Source organism: Siniperca chuatsi, linkage group LG23, assembly GCF_020085105.1.
Source record: "Siniperca chuatsi isolate FFG_IHB_CAS linkage group LG23, ASM2008510v1, whole genome shotgun sequence".
Classification (NCBI taxonomy): Eukaryota; Metazoa; Chordata; class Actinopteri; order Centrarchiformes; family Sinipercidae; genus Siniperca; species Siniperca chuatsi.
In genome coordinates, this window is record NC_058064.1 from 21,522,609 (window position 1) to 21,541,074 (window position 18,466).

Genomic DNA, 18,466 nt, shown 5'->3' on the forward strand with positions numbered 1-18,466 from the left:
ATGTATTACTCTATGAATAAATAGACTCCATTACTGTAGTTAGAGGCATTGGAGCCTCCGCTCAGTGTGCGGCAGGAGGTGGTAGTGGGCCTGAGCGGCTCTAATCTACTGAGTCTGTTTTCGGTAGTTTTACATTTGATTTTACCATTTTACATCATGGCGAATTATTGTGTTTGTGCAGACAAACTCAGCCTGTCAGGACATCGAGTCCACTGTTTCCTAACAGAAAACTAGCTCGCTCTGGTGCGTGAGGAGAGGACTGCTGCATCTGTAAAGGAAACCGCAGTCGTGTTCGGCGCTCATTTTAGACAGGAGGCTTATGTTCCCGGTGCCATGACGGAGTTCAGGACGGGAAAACGCAGCCAGGACCGTGTGAGACTGACAAACTATTAATGTATTCTTATATTTATTAATTGCAGTTAAGACACAAAGGCACATTGCATACAAACGTAAACTAAGAGTTAGAACTAAGACCCCACCACTAAAACACAAGATTGGAAATATGTATGTAGATGTACCAAATGTATATGGTCAAAATATAAAAATACCAGCTGACGGATCAGCTGGTTCGATACCGGCTCAGGGCAGTCCTCCATATAATGTTGCTGTCATGGACAAAGTTGCTTTATACTGTATGTTTGTCCTATACAATCATTCAATATAACTCCCTCACTCTTGAATATTATTATTTAGCATTTAGATTGATATGCATTTAAAAAAAATAGTCATCTTATCCTGAATTCGAAACAAAAACAACATAACATACTGGCATCCACAAACACACACATTAAAATTGTCAAGAAAACCTTTTTCTGGATAAATTACAACCCTTATGAACAAAATGCCTCCATATTTTCGTTGTGTACCATCATGCTAGATGTGTGACATGAAGACTTGGCTTCATGGCTTTCTTACAAACGTAAGATTGCAGGTTCAATCCCATGTGCTGCCATTATTATTCTAGGTAGATTTTCAATACTTTGGAGCTTTCAAGGGGTGATGAAGCAACATTAAAACATGATATTTCTGCAATTCTGTTGTCTTTAATAAAATGAAACTTAGAACAAAAGTTCTCCACGAGAATGTGCATGACATATTGAAGCATGGCACCAATAGCTCCACCTTGTGCTCTTTAGTAGAACATCGCCATACGTCTTATTAACTGCCATATCTCTTTAATGTAATATTCCATGGTAACCAAATTAAAGTTGTGCAGATGGGAATGCTGAAGAACTCTGGCAGCAGCTTCTTCAACTTTCTGACTTACTTTGTTTTTTCCAGTTAACATCAGCTAATACTTCTTATCACATCTGGAAACTGAATTCAAATGTGTTGAAAGAGGTCATCTGTCGATCCATTCGTTTCAGTGTTTGAAATGTGGCAGTTGACTTTATTACTAATATGTTTTAGTTGTATAAAATTAGAAACTTATAATGTCACAAGAAATAACTACAAACAAATTGCCCAGCTAAATCATATGAACTCAATCAAACTTTATTTATATGGCATCTTTCATATAGGTTAGAGCAATTCAAACTGCTTCACAGATGACTGACAAGTCGATAACAAGACAGGACTGAGACTAATATAATAGTTAATTATAATAGTGTCTGCCTCCCGAACCCAAACTGGGACCTGATTCCACAGGAGAGGAGCTTGATAGCTGAAGGCTCTGGCTCCCATTCTACTTTTGGAGACTCTAGGAACCACAAGTAACCCTGCATCCTGGGAGCGAAGTGTTCTAGTCGGGTAATATGGTATTATGAGATCTTTAATATACGATGGTGCCTGACCATTAGGAGCTTCGTAGGTGAGGAGAAGGATTTTAAATTCTATTCTGGATTTTACAGGGAGCCAGTGCAGAGAGGCTAATATTGGAGAAATATGATCTCTTTTACTAGTTCTCGTCAGTAAACGTGCCGCAGCATTCTGGAGACTGGAGAGTCTTAAAAGACTTATTCAAGCAGCCTGATAATAAGGGCATCTAGAGTAACTATATCTTTGGATAATTTGTCTCGGAGGTGTTTGGAGCCAAGTACAATAACTTCAGAGTTTAACATCAGAAAATTGCAGGTCATCCATTATGTCCTTGAGGCATGCTTGAAGTTTTGCTAACTGATTAGGTTCATCTGGCTTGATCGATAGATATAGTTTATGGAGTGTTTCCTAATAATATTGCCTAGAGGAAGCATATATAAGGTGAACAGAATCGGTCCAAGCACAGAACCTTGTGGAACTCCGTGACTAACTTTGGCGTGCATGGAGGACTCACCGTTAACATGTACAAACTGAGATCGATCTGATAGATAGGATTTAAACCAGCTTAGTGCCAACTGAATGTTCCAGCCTCTGTAATAGGATGCGATTGTCAATGGTGTCGAACACAGCACTAAGATCTAACAGGACAAGTTCAGAGACAAATCCATTGTCTGATGCAATTAATGTCTCTGTGCTATGATGTACTCTAAATCCTGACTGAAAATAAACAAACTATTTTTATGTAAATAGTCACAACTGATTGGCGACTGCTTTCTCAAGGATCTTAGAGAGAAAGGGAAGGTTAGATATAGGTCTATAGTTGGCTAAACCCCCTGGATCAAGAGTGGGCTTTTTAAGAAGCAGTTTAATTACAGCTACTTTAAAGGATTGTGGTACATAGCCTGTTAATAAAGACAGATTGATCATATCCAGTAACAAAGTGCTAACTAAGGGTAAAACATCTTTAGGCAGCCTAGTTGGAATGGGGTCTAAGAGACAGGTTGATGGCTTAGATGAAGAAATCGTTGAAGTTAGTTGAAGAAGGTCGATAGGAGCAAAGCAGTCTAAATATATATCTAAGGTTCCTGTGTTTGAAGATAAATCAGTACCGGTTGAGGCAGGACGTGATGAATTTTTTCTCTAATAGTTAAAATTTTTATCATTAAAGAAGCTCATGAAGTCAGTACTACTGAGGGCTATAGGAATACAGGGTTCAATAGAGCAGTAAGCTGCTCTGGCATTACAGAGGGCCTTCCTATTTGTTTTAAGGCTATCTTGCCAGACTAAACGAGATTCTTCCAGATGTTGGAACGCCATTTCCTTTCAAGTGTTCATGATGTTTGCTTTAATTTGCAGGTTTGGGGGTTATACCATGAAGCTAACCTTCTTTGTTTTATTATCTTCTGGTTTAGAGGGGCAATAGAATCATATACATTTAATACTTTAAAAAATTATATAAAATCACTGAAAATAAAAAAGTAATTGGATACATCTCATGAAAAATCTGTACGATTTTAGCACTAGCGGTACAGGTACAGGAGTAGACAGAGAAAAAATGGCTGAATAATGATGAACAACAAAAGATAACTTTTTTTTTCAATGGACATCAATCTAAATATTGAACAGTAATATTAAAGAGCACAGGACTCGTATTTAATAATGAGCACTTGAAAACACACACCAACATTCTAAGTATGACTTACCAGCCTGAAGGTTTGTACCCTGGACCTTTGTATCCCCAGAAGTGGTGACTTACTAACTGCACCATTGGGGAGACGTGGCTCTCACACACCTTCTCACAAGTTGAGGCAATGACATCACATGAGCCAGCCTGGAGATTTTTTGTCTGTTTAAACTTAAAACGCTAACAACAGTCAAAATGTTGGTGAGAAAATTCTGGAAAAAAAAATCACACATCATTCTGCTGGTTTCGGATGCATTGTCAGATATTTTTGTGATTTTCAATCACACACTGAGCAAAAAAGAAATTGTTGCAGACAAATTTTTTTTCCATATGCACATTAATGATTTAATTAACTATTATATTAGTCTCAGTCCTGTCTTATTATCGACTTGTCAGTCATCTGTGAAGCAGTTTGAATTGCTCTAACCTATATGAAAGATGCCATATAAATAAAGTTTGATTGAGTTCATATGATTTAGCTGGGCAATTTGTTTGTAGTTATTTCTTGTGACATTATAAGTTTCTAATTTTATACAACTAAAACATATTAGTAATAAAGTCAACTGCCACATTTCAAACACTGAAACGAATGGATCGACAGATGACCTCTTTCAACACATTTGAATTCAGTTTCCAGATGTGATAAGAAGTATTAGCTGATGTTAACTGGAAAAAACAAAGTAAGTCAGAAAGTTGAAGAAGCTGCTGCCAGAGTTCTTCAGCATTCCCATCTGCACAACTTTAATTTGGTTACCATGGAATATTACATTAAAGAGATATGGCAGTTAATAAGTCCCCCAGAGGCTGCGCAGCAGTGATCGGAGTTGGAGCCGCGGTGTCGAGGTCCCGCCCATACACCCAGCCAACTCCATTGTGAGCAGAGCTCAGCTGTCAATCATGACGTGAAAAAACGTTTTTATAACATCAAATAACTAATTAAAACCAAACTTATCAGAAAATTGAACACTTGAACAAACATCAGTGTGATAAGAACTACCTAAAATGACACATACACAATGCCAAAAATATAAACAAGGTTAACAGTAGGGGCCATACATATAAAGAAGGTTAATAAGGTTGCTTCTTGGTGAGCTGCATATGAGAAGTGGCATATAGCTTCCGGTAATGTACAATTACAAATCTCAAGTACAGGGGCACGTTCAATCTTAAAACAGTGTGCTCCCTTTTGCTACGGCCCAGGTGAGTGTACATGGTGGTTAATTCAAAATGTTCAATGATTATGTCTTTGATATTGCACATTATGTCCCATCAGAAAGTTGTAGTGATGATTGTGGAGAGAGTTTTACCGACTTTTATCAAAGAACCAGATATTTTCGAACTGAGTTCTTAATCTTTTGCACTGATGATTTGACTGGGAGACTTTCATACCATCCAAGCAGTACAAGTGCTCCAACTGTGAGTCACATAACATTTCGGCTATGGGGGAAAAGGAATGGCACGTTGGGCTTCCGAAATGGCTCCTCCCACTTCGCAACTCTATAGAGAACGATGTGTTAAAGTTGCCACGTTGAATGCGACACGGCGCTGTTCCGGAAGATGACGTTGGGAGAAGGAGTGTTTCCGGAAGACGTGGCTGTTGCTGCAGTGGCAGCTGTCATCCAAATTATTCTTAGAAGAATACTTGCATAGCTACTATACTATTTTCACTATTTCTGTTTTATCTTCACACATTTGCTCGGCGGCAAGATGATTTCGCTAACGGACTCCCAAAGTAAGAGCCTTTGAGTTTGATCATCTCTGTAGGTTGCTGCTCTCTCTAACGTTAGCAAACCGGCTCCATCTGAGCTGCAGCATTTGGCTAACTAGCAACTAGCAAATAGCATTCAGTGTTAGCAAAGTTCGCTTTGTTTTTTCTCTTATGCCATGCCATAACCTGTGGCCCAGATAGCAAGCAGCTAACCCTTCCTACTAGTTGTGTTTGGTAACACAATGTTTCTCAACAGCTGACTAGCTTCAAATAGAAAGTGACCACTGAGGTCCTGTGGAAGCTCCAGTGGAACGACTGTTTTCAGTTTCACTGTGGTTCTTGTTAGAAATATTGACGTTAGTTTACTTCATGGTTTTCACATGTATTAATTTGGTATATAAAAGGGTACTGTAAATTGAAAATACTGAACCCATTCAGTTAGCTTTGAATATATTCACGACATGCAAGACAAGGCTTGTGTCACTGTCCCGTCTTTATCAGGTCTGTATCTAGATGAAAAACAGGCGGTGGCCTTCACCTGAAACACCTGGAAACAGTGAAGCATTACGTCATCGTCTGTCTCCCTCCACAGCACCTCTCTCTGTCAAGACGTTTTGTTTGACTTGGCCACACATAACAATGCAGATCTCACTTTCTAGTGATTTCTGTGTGTGCTTCAGAGTTAAACAGTCAATAACAGGCCAAACACACTTCGGTTAAGAGTATCCGGCTCTACATTTTATCATAAGAGCTAAGTGATAAACTCCAATGGAATAATTGAACCCTTCTGTGGTGTGTGTGTGTGTGTGTGTGTGTGTCCTGTAGAGATTGGAATGGGATTAACAGGCTTTGGCGTGTTTTTCCTCTTCTTCGGGATGATCCTGTTCTTTGACAAAGCGCTCCTGGCTATTGGAAATGTGAGTGTTTCTGCTTCACTGAACTAACGTTATCTCTGATGATGAGAAACACACAGGTGCAACTTTCTTCCCTCCATATTAGCTGACTCTGACACTGATATACATTCAAATTCAGATGTAAAATAATTTTCAGTCGTTTATGTTACATGTTCTGAAGTTTTCTCTAATACATCACTAAAAAAATCTAACAATGAGAAGTATCATACAACACACAAACTAGAAAATGTTCATGTTCTCACAGGTTTTCCACACTGATTAAAAGGAAGCTTTCTCGACAGCTCCACCAGCTTTGCTTTACTTCCTACCTCAGCTTCCTCTCACTGTTAGAATTTGCAAACAGCTGGAGACGTCGGCTTTAAAGGCGTACTCCACCTATCACGTGTTGCACTTTCATAACGTTGGGGGACTCGCAAGTGACAGGTTAAAAAGAATGGTCAAAACTGAAGGAGCACATGCTGGTATATCCTAAATTTTAAGTCCCTAGTTTGGGTCAAGGTCCAAAATCACTGCATCCTACATTTCCCACAATGCAATTCCATAGCACCTCTGTTAGACCCTCCATGCCTTGTAAACTAGGATATCCTTTAACTCCAGTAATGCAGACTTTCTGTTAAAGTCTGAAGTCTCCAAGCCCAACCTGAGATAACCCTGATGACATCACTGTGACATCATCAGGGTTATTTTCTCAGACTTGACAAAGGTCTTCCAGAGCCACAGAGCAGTTTTCACAGGTAGCAGTAGTAGTTTTTGTTTTTCACTTTTATACTGCTGCTAATAAATATAATAATATGTATTATATAATAATATAAAGTGCGATCTACAACTAGCCAAAAATTCACAAATGAAAATAAAATTATTTTTTACATCTGGGGCATACCAAGAAAGAGCACACTCAGATATCCATTTTTAATGATAATGTTTCTTTCCTATTATTGTTTCTTATATACGATTGGTTTTATCTGTTGAGGTTTTGAAATATCTGGCTCTTAGTCTTTCACCAACTAAATTTGATGAAGGAGAAGAGAATTAGTTGTTGGTCAGCACTGAAAAAGTTTACAGAAACAATGTGCTGATTAGTTTGGTCTACAGACTAATCTACATACTTTGCTGTGGGAAGAAAAAATATATATATATTTGAGTGATTTTGTTGGTGGACTTCTTTTCTCTCATTTGCACTTTCTTACCCATTCTCAGGTAGTTGGCTACACAACTGTCATTTAAACATCTAAATCATTAAGTGAAATTTCTTCCCTAGTCCTAATATTGATGCTAGCACCAAACAGTGCTTTCTTGCAGTCTGCTGTACACCAGATGTAGCAGAAAAGGGACTAAAACCAAAATAGACTCTTCTGTCAAGTTATAGGAAAAGGTGTCCGTGTTCCTAAATGACCAATAATTGAAGCACTCTCTAATATTGGACCACCCCTTTTTTCGCTGTAGATCCTTTTTGTTGCTGGACTGGCCTTCGTCATCGGGTTGGAGAGGACCTTCCGCTTCTTCTTCCAGAAACACAAGATGAAGGCCACCAGTTTCTTCCTGGGAGGTGTGTTTGTGGTGCTCATTGGCTGGCCCATCATCGGAGTTGTGCTAGAGATCTACGGCTTTTTCCTCTTGTTCAGGTAAGACGAAACAAAGGGAGCACGAGCTGAGAAACAGACACCGCAGATTGGCAGTTCAGGTGCATCTGAAGGTCGCATGACACAGTGAAATGTGAGATACTGTCAGGATGTTAGAGTGGGACATAATGCTGAGAAGGACTGGATTTGAGAGATGTGACTGAAGCTGGGTCCCAGTTTAGGGGCTGAGTCAAATCCATTTTAACAGGCCAACAAGGCTTGTTCCATTTGTTTCCATTCCATTTCTAAACCTAACACGGCAGCGGCGGATGGCCGCCCACCCTGAGTCTGGTTCTGTCCGAGGTTTCTGCCTCTTAAAGGAAGTTTTTCCTTGCCACTGTCGCCAAGTGCTTGCTCATGGTGGGATTTGTTGGGTCTCTGTAATTAATATTATAAAGAGTACGGTCTAGATCTGCTCTGTAGGAAAAGTGCAATGAGATAACTTCTGTTATGAATTGGTGCTATATAAACAAAATTGAATTGACTTGAATTCCATTTCATAGCTCTGTAGTCAGTTATTTAATGAAACTTTTCAAAGTTGGCAGAAATCACGTGACCTTGTATTTACCACATATTAGCATTCAGGTGGTCCTCCGTCTCTGGTAAATATATCACGTAACACAGAACAATGAAAAAGCCACTGTTGTAATAACAGGAACTAGAAGCACCACCACCACACACCACAAAGACCCGTGGGTCAGTTCCCTGTAGCAATATCTCATCACAACTGTGGAGGCCAAGGAGGGTTGTCTTCCTCATCACTGCAGGAGTGACTCCTACTGGTTGCTCAGTGCACCTGCAGAGACGGCTGTGGAACTGGGGGCAGAGCACGAACCTCCCACCAGTTAAGCTTTGTTTATACTCTGCGAGACACCGCAGAGCTGCGAGCATGCCCAGAGGCGTTCATGCTCAGTGTGCTGTCCATTACGATATTCTCCGACACGCCAGGGGGCGTACAAACAAAACACCACGTGAATAAGCAAGAAGTCGACGAGTGTTACCGGAAGACCATCATACTTTTCCACACTTTCCTACAAAATGACTTGTCTTTTGCCAGTGTGGAGGCGATCTCTCTCCATGAACTGAGTCACGTGGCTGTCCCTGTGGACTCTCAAAGACGGGTGGTGGATGTGTTTGTAGAGGCGACGTGGCTGTCGACACCATGTGTCTTGGACATTGCACGTGGTTGTCTTTACCCTCCACAGGCCAACGGTGGGGTCAGCCGGGACAATTTCTGCCCTCTGTGCCATGATTTCATTAAGTTAAGCATGAAAACTCGACACTGTAAACTGTAAACTACTGTACTTTCAGCGCATCTTTGTGATTTCTAATTTTACAAGATGCAGAGGAGTACCTGAAGGGATACACCCTTAGTTTTGGACTCTGTGGGGCGAGACCTTCAAATATGGGTACAAGTTCAGTCAAGCCTTCAGGTCTGCATAAGCCGCATCTTTCACAAGACCCAGTCCCTAAATTTAGACGCAGCTGGAGACTTGATTGAGGAGCGTTTGGTTAAATGACTCTGAAAGTCATGAACATTACAGCATGGCTTAAGACTTGAAGTCATGTTTGACATACAGTTGGACTTATAGCCTTTTACAACAACTATCAAGTAGAACAGAACAGCCAGGAGCACAAGGGGAATGACCTTTTTAATGTTGGCAACAAATCATTTATGATAGTACATGTTTAGATGTTATTTGGCCACGTTGTCTTCTTCTGTTCTGTGCAGTTACTGTATTAGGACTCTGACGAACATATTTCTCTTCCCCCTCCCTCACTCTCTTTTTCACCCTCATCACATCCAGGGGTTTCTTCCCAGTTATAGTCGGCTTTATCAGGAGAATACCTGTCCTCGGCTCCATCTTAAACCTGCCCTTCATCAGTGCAGTAAGTATTACACAGTGCTGCAGCCGGCCTGCAGCTCTGCTTTGTTTGCACACAGCATGGCTCTCTTTCATGTTTATTAATCGCCCTGTTGAAACACCATGACCACAACAGATTAACCAAACTGCCCAGAGCATATGACAGCTCAGCTCCTGCACATCACAGCTGGTTTACTAAAACCGTGCTTTCAGTTTCCCTCGGGGACTCAGAGCTGAGTATACGTGGCGAGAATGTTATGGAATATCAACAACAAAAAGGCAGTTTCGTAAATGACATGACGTCAGGGTCATCTGGGTTTTAACTCCAGTCTTTAAGACGTACGAGGTCTCCAATGGGAACAGTCACTGTTAAATCTAGAACTACAAGTTAGCAGGTGCATAGTTAGCTTTGTGGCTAACGAACATGCTCCTACCATGCTGTTGTGTGGGGAGCTTTGTTTTGAGGTGAATGTCTCTGTCTGTGTTTTTTATTAAAGCCTTCGTAAGGCTCTGAGGACAATCAGCAGTCGTGGTCAGTCACTGCCGACTTTCCCTTGCATGCTAACATATTTAACACGCTTTACAATATTCAATATTCAAAAACAAGTGTCTCATGATAGAAGGGAAAGCATCCATTTTTTGTTTAGGGAGCTGGTAATCCTTTTTTAAAATAGTTTTTCACCTTTCATTTATTTATTTGACTTTAAAGACACACACTACAGGTAAATATGGGGATTTGTGAATTGGTCAATCTTCAGACATATTTTTCTACTATAACATAATATATAAGTTCGTAAACTGTACAAAACGACATTCAACAGCAACTATGAAGTCAAAGTTATTAATTTAATGGTACTTTCAATATCTTTGCAGCCTTTTTCTGAACTTTTTGTGCGTGGGAAGTTGCACAGCAATATTCCTCCGTGCGTCCTCGCACTGTAGTGATAGTCCTGGAAGGTTGATGACTACTAGCAGGGCTAGTTGGTGATCCACCATAGCTGACAAGCTGGTAACATGCTAGCTCACTGATAACATACTGGTGATAAGCTGTCACAATAGCTCCCCAAGTTAGCTCGCTAACTGGAAGTTACAGGTCAGGTCTCCCGTGCAAAGAGGGGTCTGACTTCACTTTGACTTACCTGGGTAAATAAACCAGTATGGCAGCTCCCTCTGTTTTGGACTGGGAGGCTCTTAAGAGACTGCTACAACCTGAAAATAAATAATAAAATGTGGGCCAGAAGTGTTAGGACAGTTTGCAATTGGTCAAGAGTGCAAATTCAAAGTTCATAAAGCTCTGCACATCTTTACTTCGCCTCTGCCAGCAAATCCATCGATCACTGCTTTTCCATTCAAATGAATTAGCTTCACTCTGAAACTGCTACTGCAAATCCTGTTACCAGGCCCGTCATTGGAGGCTTTGTTTGTTGTTTTATGAGATTTTAAAATCCATGTCAAAATGGGAAATTTTCATGACTTCTTCATCAAAGCCTACTTTGATAAATTCTTCTGTTCTTTAAATTATGAACTGTTAAGTCATCCTCTGGAATTAAAACAGAAATCTGTATTCCGATATAATTGGTGACAAAGCGGTTTTCAACTTGTGCACAAATTTGCACATTTTCACTGATATATTTTCAAAATAATTTCCAAATGATAATAACAAAACAACCAAAAATGACAATGAGTAATTCTGTTTGTCCTGCGGTGTGTCCCCTTAAGTCACGCATGCTTTCCATCATAATATACTTGAGGATAGTGGGAAAACTGTGCAGGCCAGGCTTCGGTTTAATTCACACTAACACTTTGCATCTCATTGAAAGCTTGTGTGTCTGATCATGCTTTGTACATGTGAGAAGATGAAAAACAACCAGATGACGCTTAATGTGGTTCCTTTCTTTTCTTTCAGTATGTGGACAAAGTGGGCGAGAGCAACACCATGGTGTAACAGTGACTTTTTGTACCCAGAGACGGCTGTTTGAGTGCAGCAGGTTTTATAAACACAATGTGCCATTGGGCTGATTTAAAGCAGCTAAGGTTATACGTTCAGATTCCTCCCCCCTCCAGCAGGAAAAGACTGCTTTCTGTCTGTCTGTAATTTCACTGGTCAGCGCTACCAATCAAAGGTTCATCAGAGCGTCGCACCACCAGTCTGTTACTAAAGGGTGGAGTTACTAAGGTCACTACAATAAATATTTTAACTGCTATTGATCACTTCGCCATTGAGTGCATCTGGCATGAAAATGGAGGATGGAAGACTCCCTTAAAGCACCATCGACTCTGTCTACGTGGCTTTCTTACTCTGTGGAACAAACAGACAAAACTACCGACCCTCCACAAGGATGAGAAGTGGACTGACAGCTAGCCATGTTGTCACGTTTCTGTGCCTGAGCTTTAACTTTATTTGAACAAAAGCTTTTTGTCTCTTTGCAGTAATTCTGTGACACTTTGTTTCTTTTTTTTTGTCTTGCAGCTATTTGAATACCAAGTGTGGCTATTGTAATGTTTTCCTTTTGTTACATGTCATTTCTGTTTATGGTTTGGCTAATGAGTACTTCAGTATAAAACATTTTTTAAATGATCAGTGCTTCATGTACAGTGTGGTGCTATGGGAGCATACCAGTATTTGAAAATTATTATTAAAACTATTAAAGTCTGGTCACACCACAAAGTGGCCACACGGTGACACGTGGATGGTGATGTTCATCCAGGGAGTGCTAGCAGCTCGGTAATGTAGTGACTACTCACAAGGCTAGCTAGCAAACTACTTTAGCTGGTGAGCTAACCGCTAACACGCTAGCCAGCTGGGAACATGCTGGCGCTAGTCGGTCAAAAAAGCTCTCCAAGCTAGCTTGTTTGCTAACCGTCAGTAGCAAGTTGGTAGCTCAGTCGTTAACCGGAAAATGCTGTGGGTTCACACAGTTTATTCAAGAAACATATTCGTCCCATCGCGCCCCCAGCGCCCCAGGTCTCTCTTTGTAGAGCAGTTTAAAAGTTGACCAAAGTTGAACTCTGTGCAAAATTGAGGCAGTTTTACTGCAGATCTGCAGATAGCAGCGATTCAACTGAAACTAGTTGATTTCTCTCAAACTTTAGATGTTGTAAATGCTGGGGCGACCAGTCTTGCCTTGTTTTCCAAAGCACGTCATTTCTGGTCTGCCTATCTTCCAAGCAGCCATTGGTGTCACTTCATTTTGGTACACTACTAGCAGAGATTGAAATTTGCTGCTTATAGCTAGTCTGTCACAAGATACATTTTTATTGGCAAAGTTGCCTGATTTCATGCTAAGTAGCAACCTTTTTGTTGCAAGAGAAAGTTTCCCACAAAAGCACTTAAACATAACAAGGAAACATTTTCAAAACTTAATGTTCATTGTAATGGACTATAGGCGCAGCGTGGTTTAATTATCTGCACGTTGATTTTTATAGCATACTGAAATGAAGTGAAACAAGTGGCTGCCAGGAAGGCAGAAAACTAATCTAAGGATTCATGGTATGCTTTGGAAAACAGTCACCGATATAAAGTGATAGGCCAATTTCAAGATATTTCAACTTGGGTCTTATTAAAGCCAAAACTAAGAAAACAAGTCATAACAAACTTATCCTATAATGGACTAAAACATGTAAAACACTTGTATGGTCCTTTAAAGCTGGAAAATCTCACAAGTTATTTCAGGGTTTAGAGCAGTCGGTTACGTTTCTTTTTAATAAACGAACTCTTCAAACTTGAGAACCTACTATCAAACTGTAAAATGAAGCAGCTGCAGCTTTACGAATTGGTGGACCGACAGACCTTTTCTATCTAAATGAGCGTTAGTTTTATCAGATCGGGCCACCTGGAGAAGCCCTGCAGGGGCTGGAGTCCTCTCCTCCTTCATCCGTTCATCCAGTGTCCTTAAATTCTCTGTCGAGCTTTAAATGTTCAAACTCTCGTGTTTTCTGAGAGAGAATGCATCATCGCAGACGTCAGCCACCACAACCCAGGAAGTGAGTGAATGAATCCTTCAGCGGTCGGTCTTTCTGGGCAGAGCATCCACAAAGCTGAAGTTACCTGTGAAATGAAATGTTTTGTTGTATGGCACTTTTGTAAAAACACTATGGAAGTTAGCTTTGTATCTGCCATCCATTGTGTCTCAGGTCATTATTCCTGTCGTCACTGACTCTTTACATAAACTGTAAACCAGGTTTTTCAACATCCGTATACCCTATTTATATATGTGTGTGCAGTTCAAGCAGAGGAATCTTAGAGTAACCGTGCAGCTGTAGGTGACGTGAGCCTATCCGTCACTTTGGTGCAACATATAGATAGCTGACAGAATACAACCTCAATCAGTTAAGTGTAGAAACACACTGAATGCAGAGCACAAAGAGTGTGAAAATGATGTGAATCATCAACACCGTCAGCAAAACATAATGATACAATATAACAGATGTATACAAGGGCACTGAAGCTGTGGTGGATCGACCGCACTAACCCACTTCATGTGGGTTCTTCCTTTCATTGGTCACTCGTCTGTATCTCGACACAACCAGCCAGCTGCTCTTTGGCATCAGCACTTGTTCTGGTGGATTTGGTGACCCCTGACCTTTTCTCTGGCACCACTACCAGGTCCAGCTTTCCAGCTGAACACAAGAAATCTCACAATCTAATGGTCAAACTGGCATTACCCTTTACTGGACATATTCTAAACATGAACTGTGCACTTTGCTATGAATGTCCATAGTCCCCAGAGGATCTGAACTGTTGACCTTGGCGATCTTGAGTCCTTTTTTTCTAGTGCCAGGCTTATGCTGCGTTCACATCATATGGGATGGATGGTAGAGATGTTTAGGACTTGAGAGCGTCATTAACTCAAGACAGCTGTATGATTGCAGACTTGGTGAGGGTTAAGAAATACTTTGCATTGGCAGTATAGTATTACATCAGTTAAATGTAGGTTGAATTGCCTGGTTAGATTCCGTGAGGCATCTCTATTTGTTTTTCAGTGCCAAGAAGCAAAGACATCCATCAGAGCTTGCAGAACGTTTCCCAAATTGTAATAATGACTTGAATGTGGCTTGGACTGGGCGTACCTGACTGGTGCTTCAAAGGCTGCTGGAAAGCCCTCTCCACACTGCCAGGGATGCAATTCTGGTGGAGAAATAGTCACTTCAAATATAGTGATAGTGTGTCTGAAACAAATCAGAATCTGCCTTCAAAAGCCCGTCATGTGTAGTTTGTGTGTTTATGTAGAATTTAAAATCTCTTCAGGTCATTAAAACCCCCAAAGTCCCAGAAACAATCCCGCATCCGTCCGGCCTTCACACAGCTGGCTCCTTTATCTTTCTTAGCACGGACAAAACAAATACATCTTCAGCAAACAAACCACCCCCAGTGTCACACCATTAATACTAGGCTGGCACGTAACTGGATCAGGTACAGACAAATCCCCCAGTATCTTCCACTGGTTTAACAGTAACAGTCTCGACCGATGGAGATGCTTGCTGCGCGGCTTGGAAACTTCATTAGTTCATTATACCGTCGTACAGAAGCTGCACTGAACTGTAGACATGTTGAGCATGAAAGTTCCTGCTTGGAAAAACAACAGAGATCTTAATGTCCACTTACTAGATTCTTCTGGAGCTTTAAACCACAACTGGGGTCTTCCTCAGAAGTTGTCATCAGTTAATGGGATGAGGTGGGGGGCCACGGTGGGGGGGACTTGGAGTCAGGACCTCAGTGTCTCTGATCCTGGTTATCTCCTTGTGTTAGTGTCCAGTGGCTGGCAGTTACTGATGTTCCCCTAGTTCCATTCATTACTGCCAGTGTGGCCTTATGATTCATAAAACCCGGCTCTCCGTGCTCTGCTCCAGTGAGCAGCGTGCGAACACGTCAATATTCCCGCAGAGGGGGGGTGTGACGACATCAGTCACCGGGCGGCTGAACGTGCTTATGGCAGCTTTTAATTCAGAAATATGTACAGTATCTGCAGCTCTCAATGCCGGACTGATCGATGGCTCCGTCCGCGCGCTCTCCTAACCGCCCCCGTTTCATCACGTTGGCGTGACCTATCGCTGCTGGCGTCACGGGGGAGCGGGAGCGCAGAGCCTATAAATCCAGGGCGCCGTCCCCATCCTCTCTGCCGGACTCCGGGCTCGCAGCGTCTCTGGCACCATGACGGTGAGTACAGTGCGCGGAAAGTTTTGGCTTGACTCCAGCTGAGCTTCACCTCTTTGCAGAGGTGCATCCAGACTATATTGCAACGTTAAACAGAGAATATGTTTTTCTCCTGCATTAAAGGAAATCAGATTTTGATTAAAAATTAAAAAACACTACACTAAATTACTTTCTGGAATTCTACAGTTCTTAAGTGTATCATCGAGCTGCTCATGAAACATACAGGTTTGTATCCACAGGTATATTCATAATATACTATTTTGCGCTTCAGGAGGCAGTGGATGAATTTAAGGCTGGGGACGCGCGTGCAGTGCGTGAATTACGCACCGAAACGCACAGTCTCTGAGAGGTATGTTGCTGAGTTTGGAATTTAATTTGGAATTAACGCGTGTTCCTGTTTCCCTGCGCCTCCCACAGGGCTTGAGGACCTTCACGTTGACCTACGTCCTCACCCTTCTGCTCCTGGCGTCGTTTCTCTCACAGTCGTGGGGCGCGCCGAAGGTGAGGCTTCTCTCAGTAACTGAAGAAAAAGAGCTCAGCTCAAAAAGAGCTGGTTGTTCGCCAACAACAGCCAAATCATTTTCTTTGCTTCTTCATTAAAGGGCTCTTTCCAGCGGAGAAACTGGACCCCGCAGGCCATGCTGTACCTCAAGGGCACGCGTAAGTATTTGCCTACTGGCCCCGCGCCTGTAGGAGACCCAGAGGGTTCCGCATCAAATAGATACAACATTAAGAAATACATAATCGTAGAATAAATACACAGTAAGACACAATATGTAATATAATCACGGTTTATTTCATAATGCCAGTCACAGTGTCAAGTCTTTGTCAGGACTAACAGGGCAGAGCTTGTGTTTCTGTGACTTTGGGATGAAAGTGGCAGTACGAAAAGAGAAGGTCATGGTGAAATAAGAATTTCATAAAAACAGCTCTTTTATTGTGAAAAGCATGAACTGAGTCTGAATAACAGATGGGCTTATGTCACGTCATAAATATAGACATGTTATTATTTACTTCATAATGTCATATCTATTCATTTACCAGTGAGGGCTTTGGGTCTCCACATGGCGTACTACAGTGGGACACACTGATGTTGTAGACTTCCTCTCATCTGTTTCTTCCTGGGGGGGCTCCAGAGGGACGCAGGTTCATCTCAGAGGACCGAAAAGAAGGAGATGTCTATGACACGCTGCACTTAGGTACAACCGACATTACTAAACAAAATTGTTTGTGTAGTTTAAAATACACTTTGGTAACCTTCTTCATATAGTAATATAACATGTTTGTGGGAATAATAATAATAACTAATAATAATCATAATGAGGTGGCCGGATAATCTGTGTGTGGTGTTTGTTCCTTGTCAGAGACCCGCAGTCAGAACACAGAGAAGCTGAGCGTGGACCAGGCTGCCACCGTCCTGCTCAACTTCCTACAGCAGGCCAGAGAGGCAGGTGAGAGCAGCATCTGTCTGACACCGCAGCTGGGCCACATGTGCAGCTCATACTTCAGGGCTGAGATTTGGCCTACTCCCTGAAGCTGTACTAATTACTATCAATCCAGCAAATAGCACATTATGACCCAAACAGTTATTGTGCTTCTCGTAATTATATATATATATATATGTAGTTTTTCTTTAAAAACATAGAAATTCGAGGTAAATTGCTGTATTATTAAGGCACTAAAACCCATTTATGATCACATAACCACGCGCAAAAAAAACCACGCAGAAGAGTTGGCGGTGCTTTTTTCAGTCCTCAGTAGTTCAGCCCTGACAGCTTCCACCAGGCAAAACCCACGGCAAACAGGTCGACACTCCCTGCTGCTCGTCAAGCTTATAAAAACTGAGGATGAGCGTCTGTTTCATCAATCAGAGCTTTTCCCCCTGGATTATGATAGCTTGGGCATACTGGATAACTATTACTACTGCCACTGGATAACTACTGGATAACTCATCTGCATGTTCATTGCAACGTTAATGCAACACCAGCATCTGCAGTTAATTTTTGTGGAGTTAAAAACCTCTTACCACCCTCTCTCTGAACACCTGCCTGAGAGAGCTTTTAGACATACTTTTAACAGGTGGAAGTAGTACAGGATTCCCACACTCGCTTAGACATCAAATTTAAGGATCTTTCCAATACTTTCAAGGGCATTTATTGATGAAATTCAGGGGAACTGGCATGGTCAACAAGTGCTACACAATATCAGCACAGATTCCTATACTGTGGGGGTTTTCCTTTGAATTTGAAATGTTTATTTCTACAGGACAAGAGCTCCAGACAAATTTTTAAGGCTACAATTTTTCCCTAAAATTTGCAAACATTCAAGAAATGCAGATGAAAGATTATGTGTCCTTTGCCCTGTCTTTGAGTCAAGACATATATTTTTTAATTCCATAATTTAATGTTAGTTTTCTCTTTCTCTCATCTAGCCGATGAAAACCCAAATGAGGTGTATTTCCAGGAGCTGCCGGTGTGGAAGAGAGAATATTTCTGATAGTCTTTCATACGTTTGTAAAGCTGCCAGACAACACCGTCTTTCTTTTTGAATGTAAGGTGTTCTGTGCTATGTGTGGGAGAAGAACATCTGTTTTGTAAATGTGAATTCTCTGACTATGTTTGAAATGTGATGTTTTAATAAAAAGAGTTTGCATTCATATCACTATTGATCTGGGATTGTCTGAGTTTTTTAAACTTCCTTGACAAAATGTTGAGGGTATCTTTCTGCTATCATGATCACAAAGTATCCGATAAACATACAGTAT

At 41.3% G+C, this 18,466-nt stretch overlaps 2 protein-coding genes and 1 long non-coding RNA gene across 5 annotated transcripts; 2 read left to right on the forward strand and 1 right to left on the reverse strand.

Moving 5' to 3' along the window:
- Nucleotides 1–4,971: 4,971 nt before the first annotated feature.
- golt1ba (golgi transport 1Ba) lies at nt 4,972–12,126 on the forward strand. Its single transcript, XM_044185966.1, has 5 exons — nt 4,972–5,174; nt 5,976–6,067; nt 7,508–7,686; nt 9,492–9,573; nt 11,455–12,126. Exons 1-5 carry the CDS (start codon nt 5,150–5,152, stop codon nt 11,491–11,493), a joined length of 417 nt encoding a protein of 138 aa, XP_044041901.1. The 5' UTR covers nt 4,972–5,149; the 3' UTR covers nt 11,494–12,126.
- LOC122871186 lies at nt 10,376–15,283 on the reverse strand. Its single transcript, XR_006376815.1, has 2 exons — nt 15,154–15,283; nt 10,376–10,757 (listed from the first exon to the last, which is right to left on the reverse strand). It is a non-coding gene; the product is annotated as an uncharacterized LOC122871186 (long non-coding RNA).
- On the forward strand, nt 15,243–18,370 carry spx (spexin hormone). Of its 3 annotated transcripts, none has more exons than XM_044185964.1 (5): nt 15,243–15,705; nt 16,120–16,203; nt 16,305–16,362; nt 16,839–16,901; nt 17,067–18,370. In XM_044185964.1, the coding sequence occupies exons 1-5, from the start codon at nt 15,700–15,702 to the stop codon at nt 17,234–17,236; spliced, it is 381 nt and encodes a 126-aa protein (XP_044041899.1). In that variant the 5' UTR covers nt 15,243–15,699; the 3' UTR covers nt 17,237–18,370. The 3 variants fall into 3 exon arrangements, with proteins under 3 accessions (XP_044041899.1, XP_044041898.1, XP_044041897.1); XM_044185963.1 differs by lacking the exon at nt 15,243–15,705 and having other exon boundaries at nt 15,934–16,203; nt 17,067–17,153; nt 18,134–18,370; XM_044185962.1 differs by lacking the exon at nt 15,243–15,705 and having other exon boundaries at nt 15,934–16,203.
- The last annotated feature ends 96 nt before the right edge of the window (nt 18,371–18,466 follow it).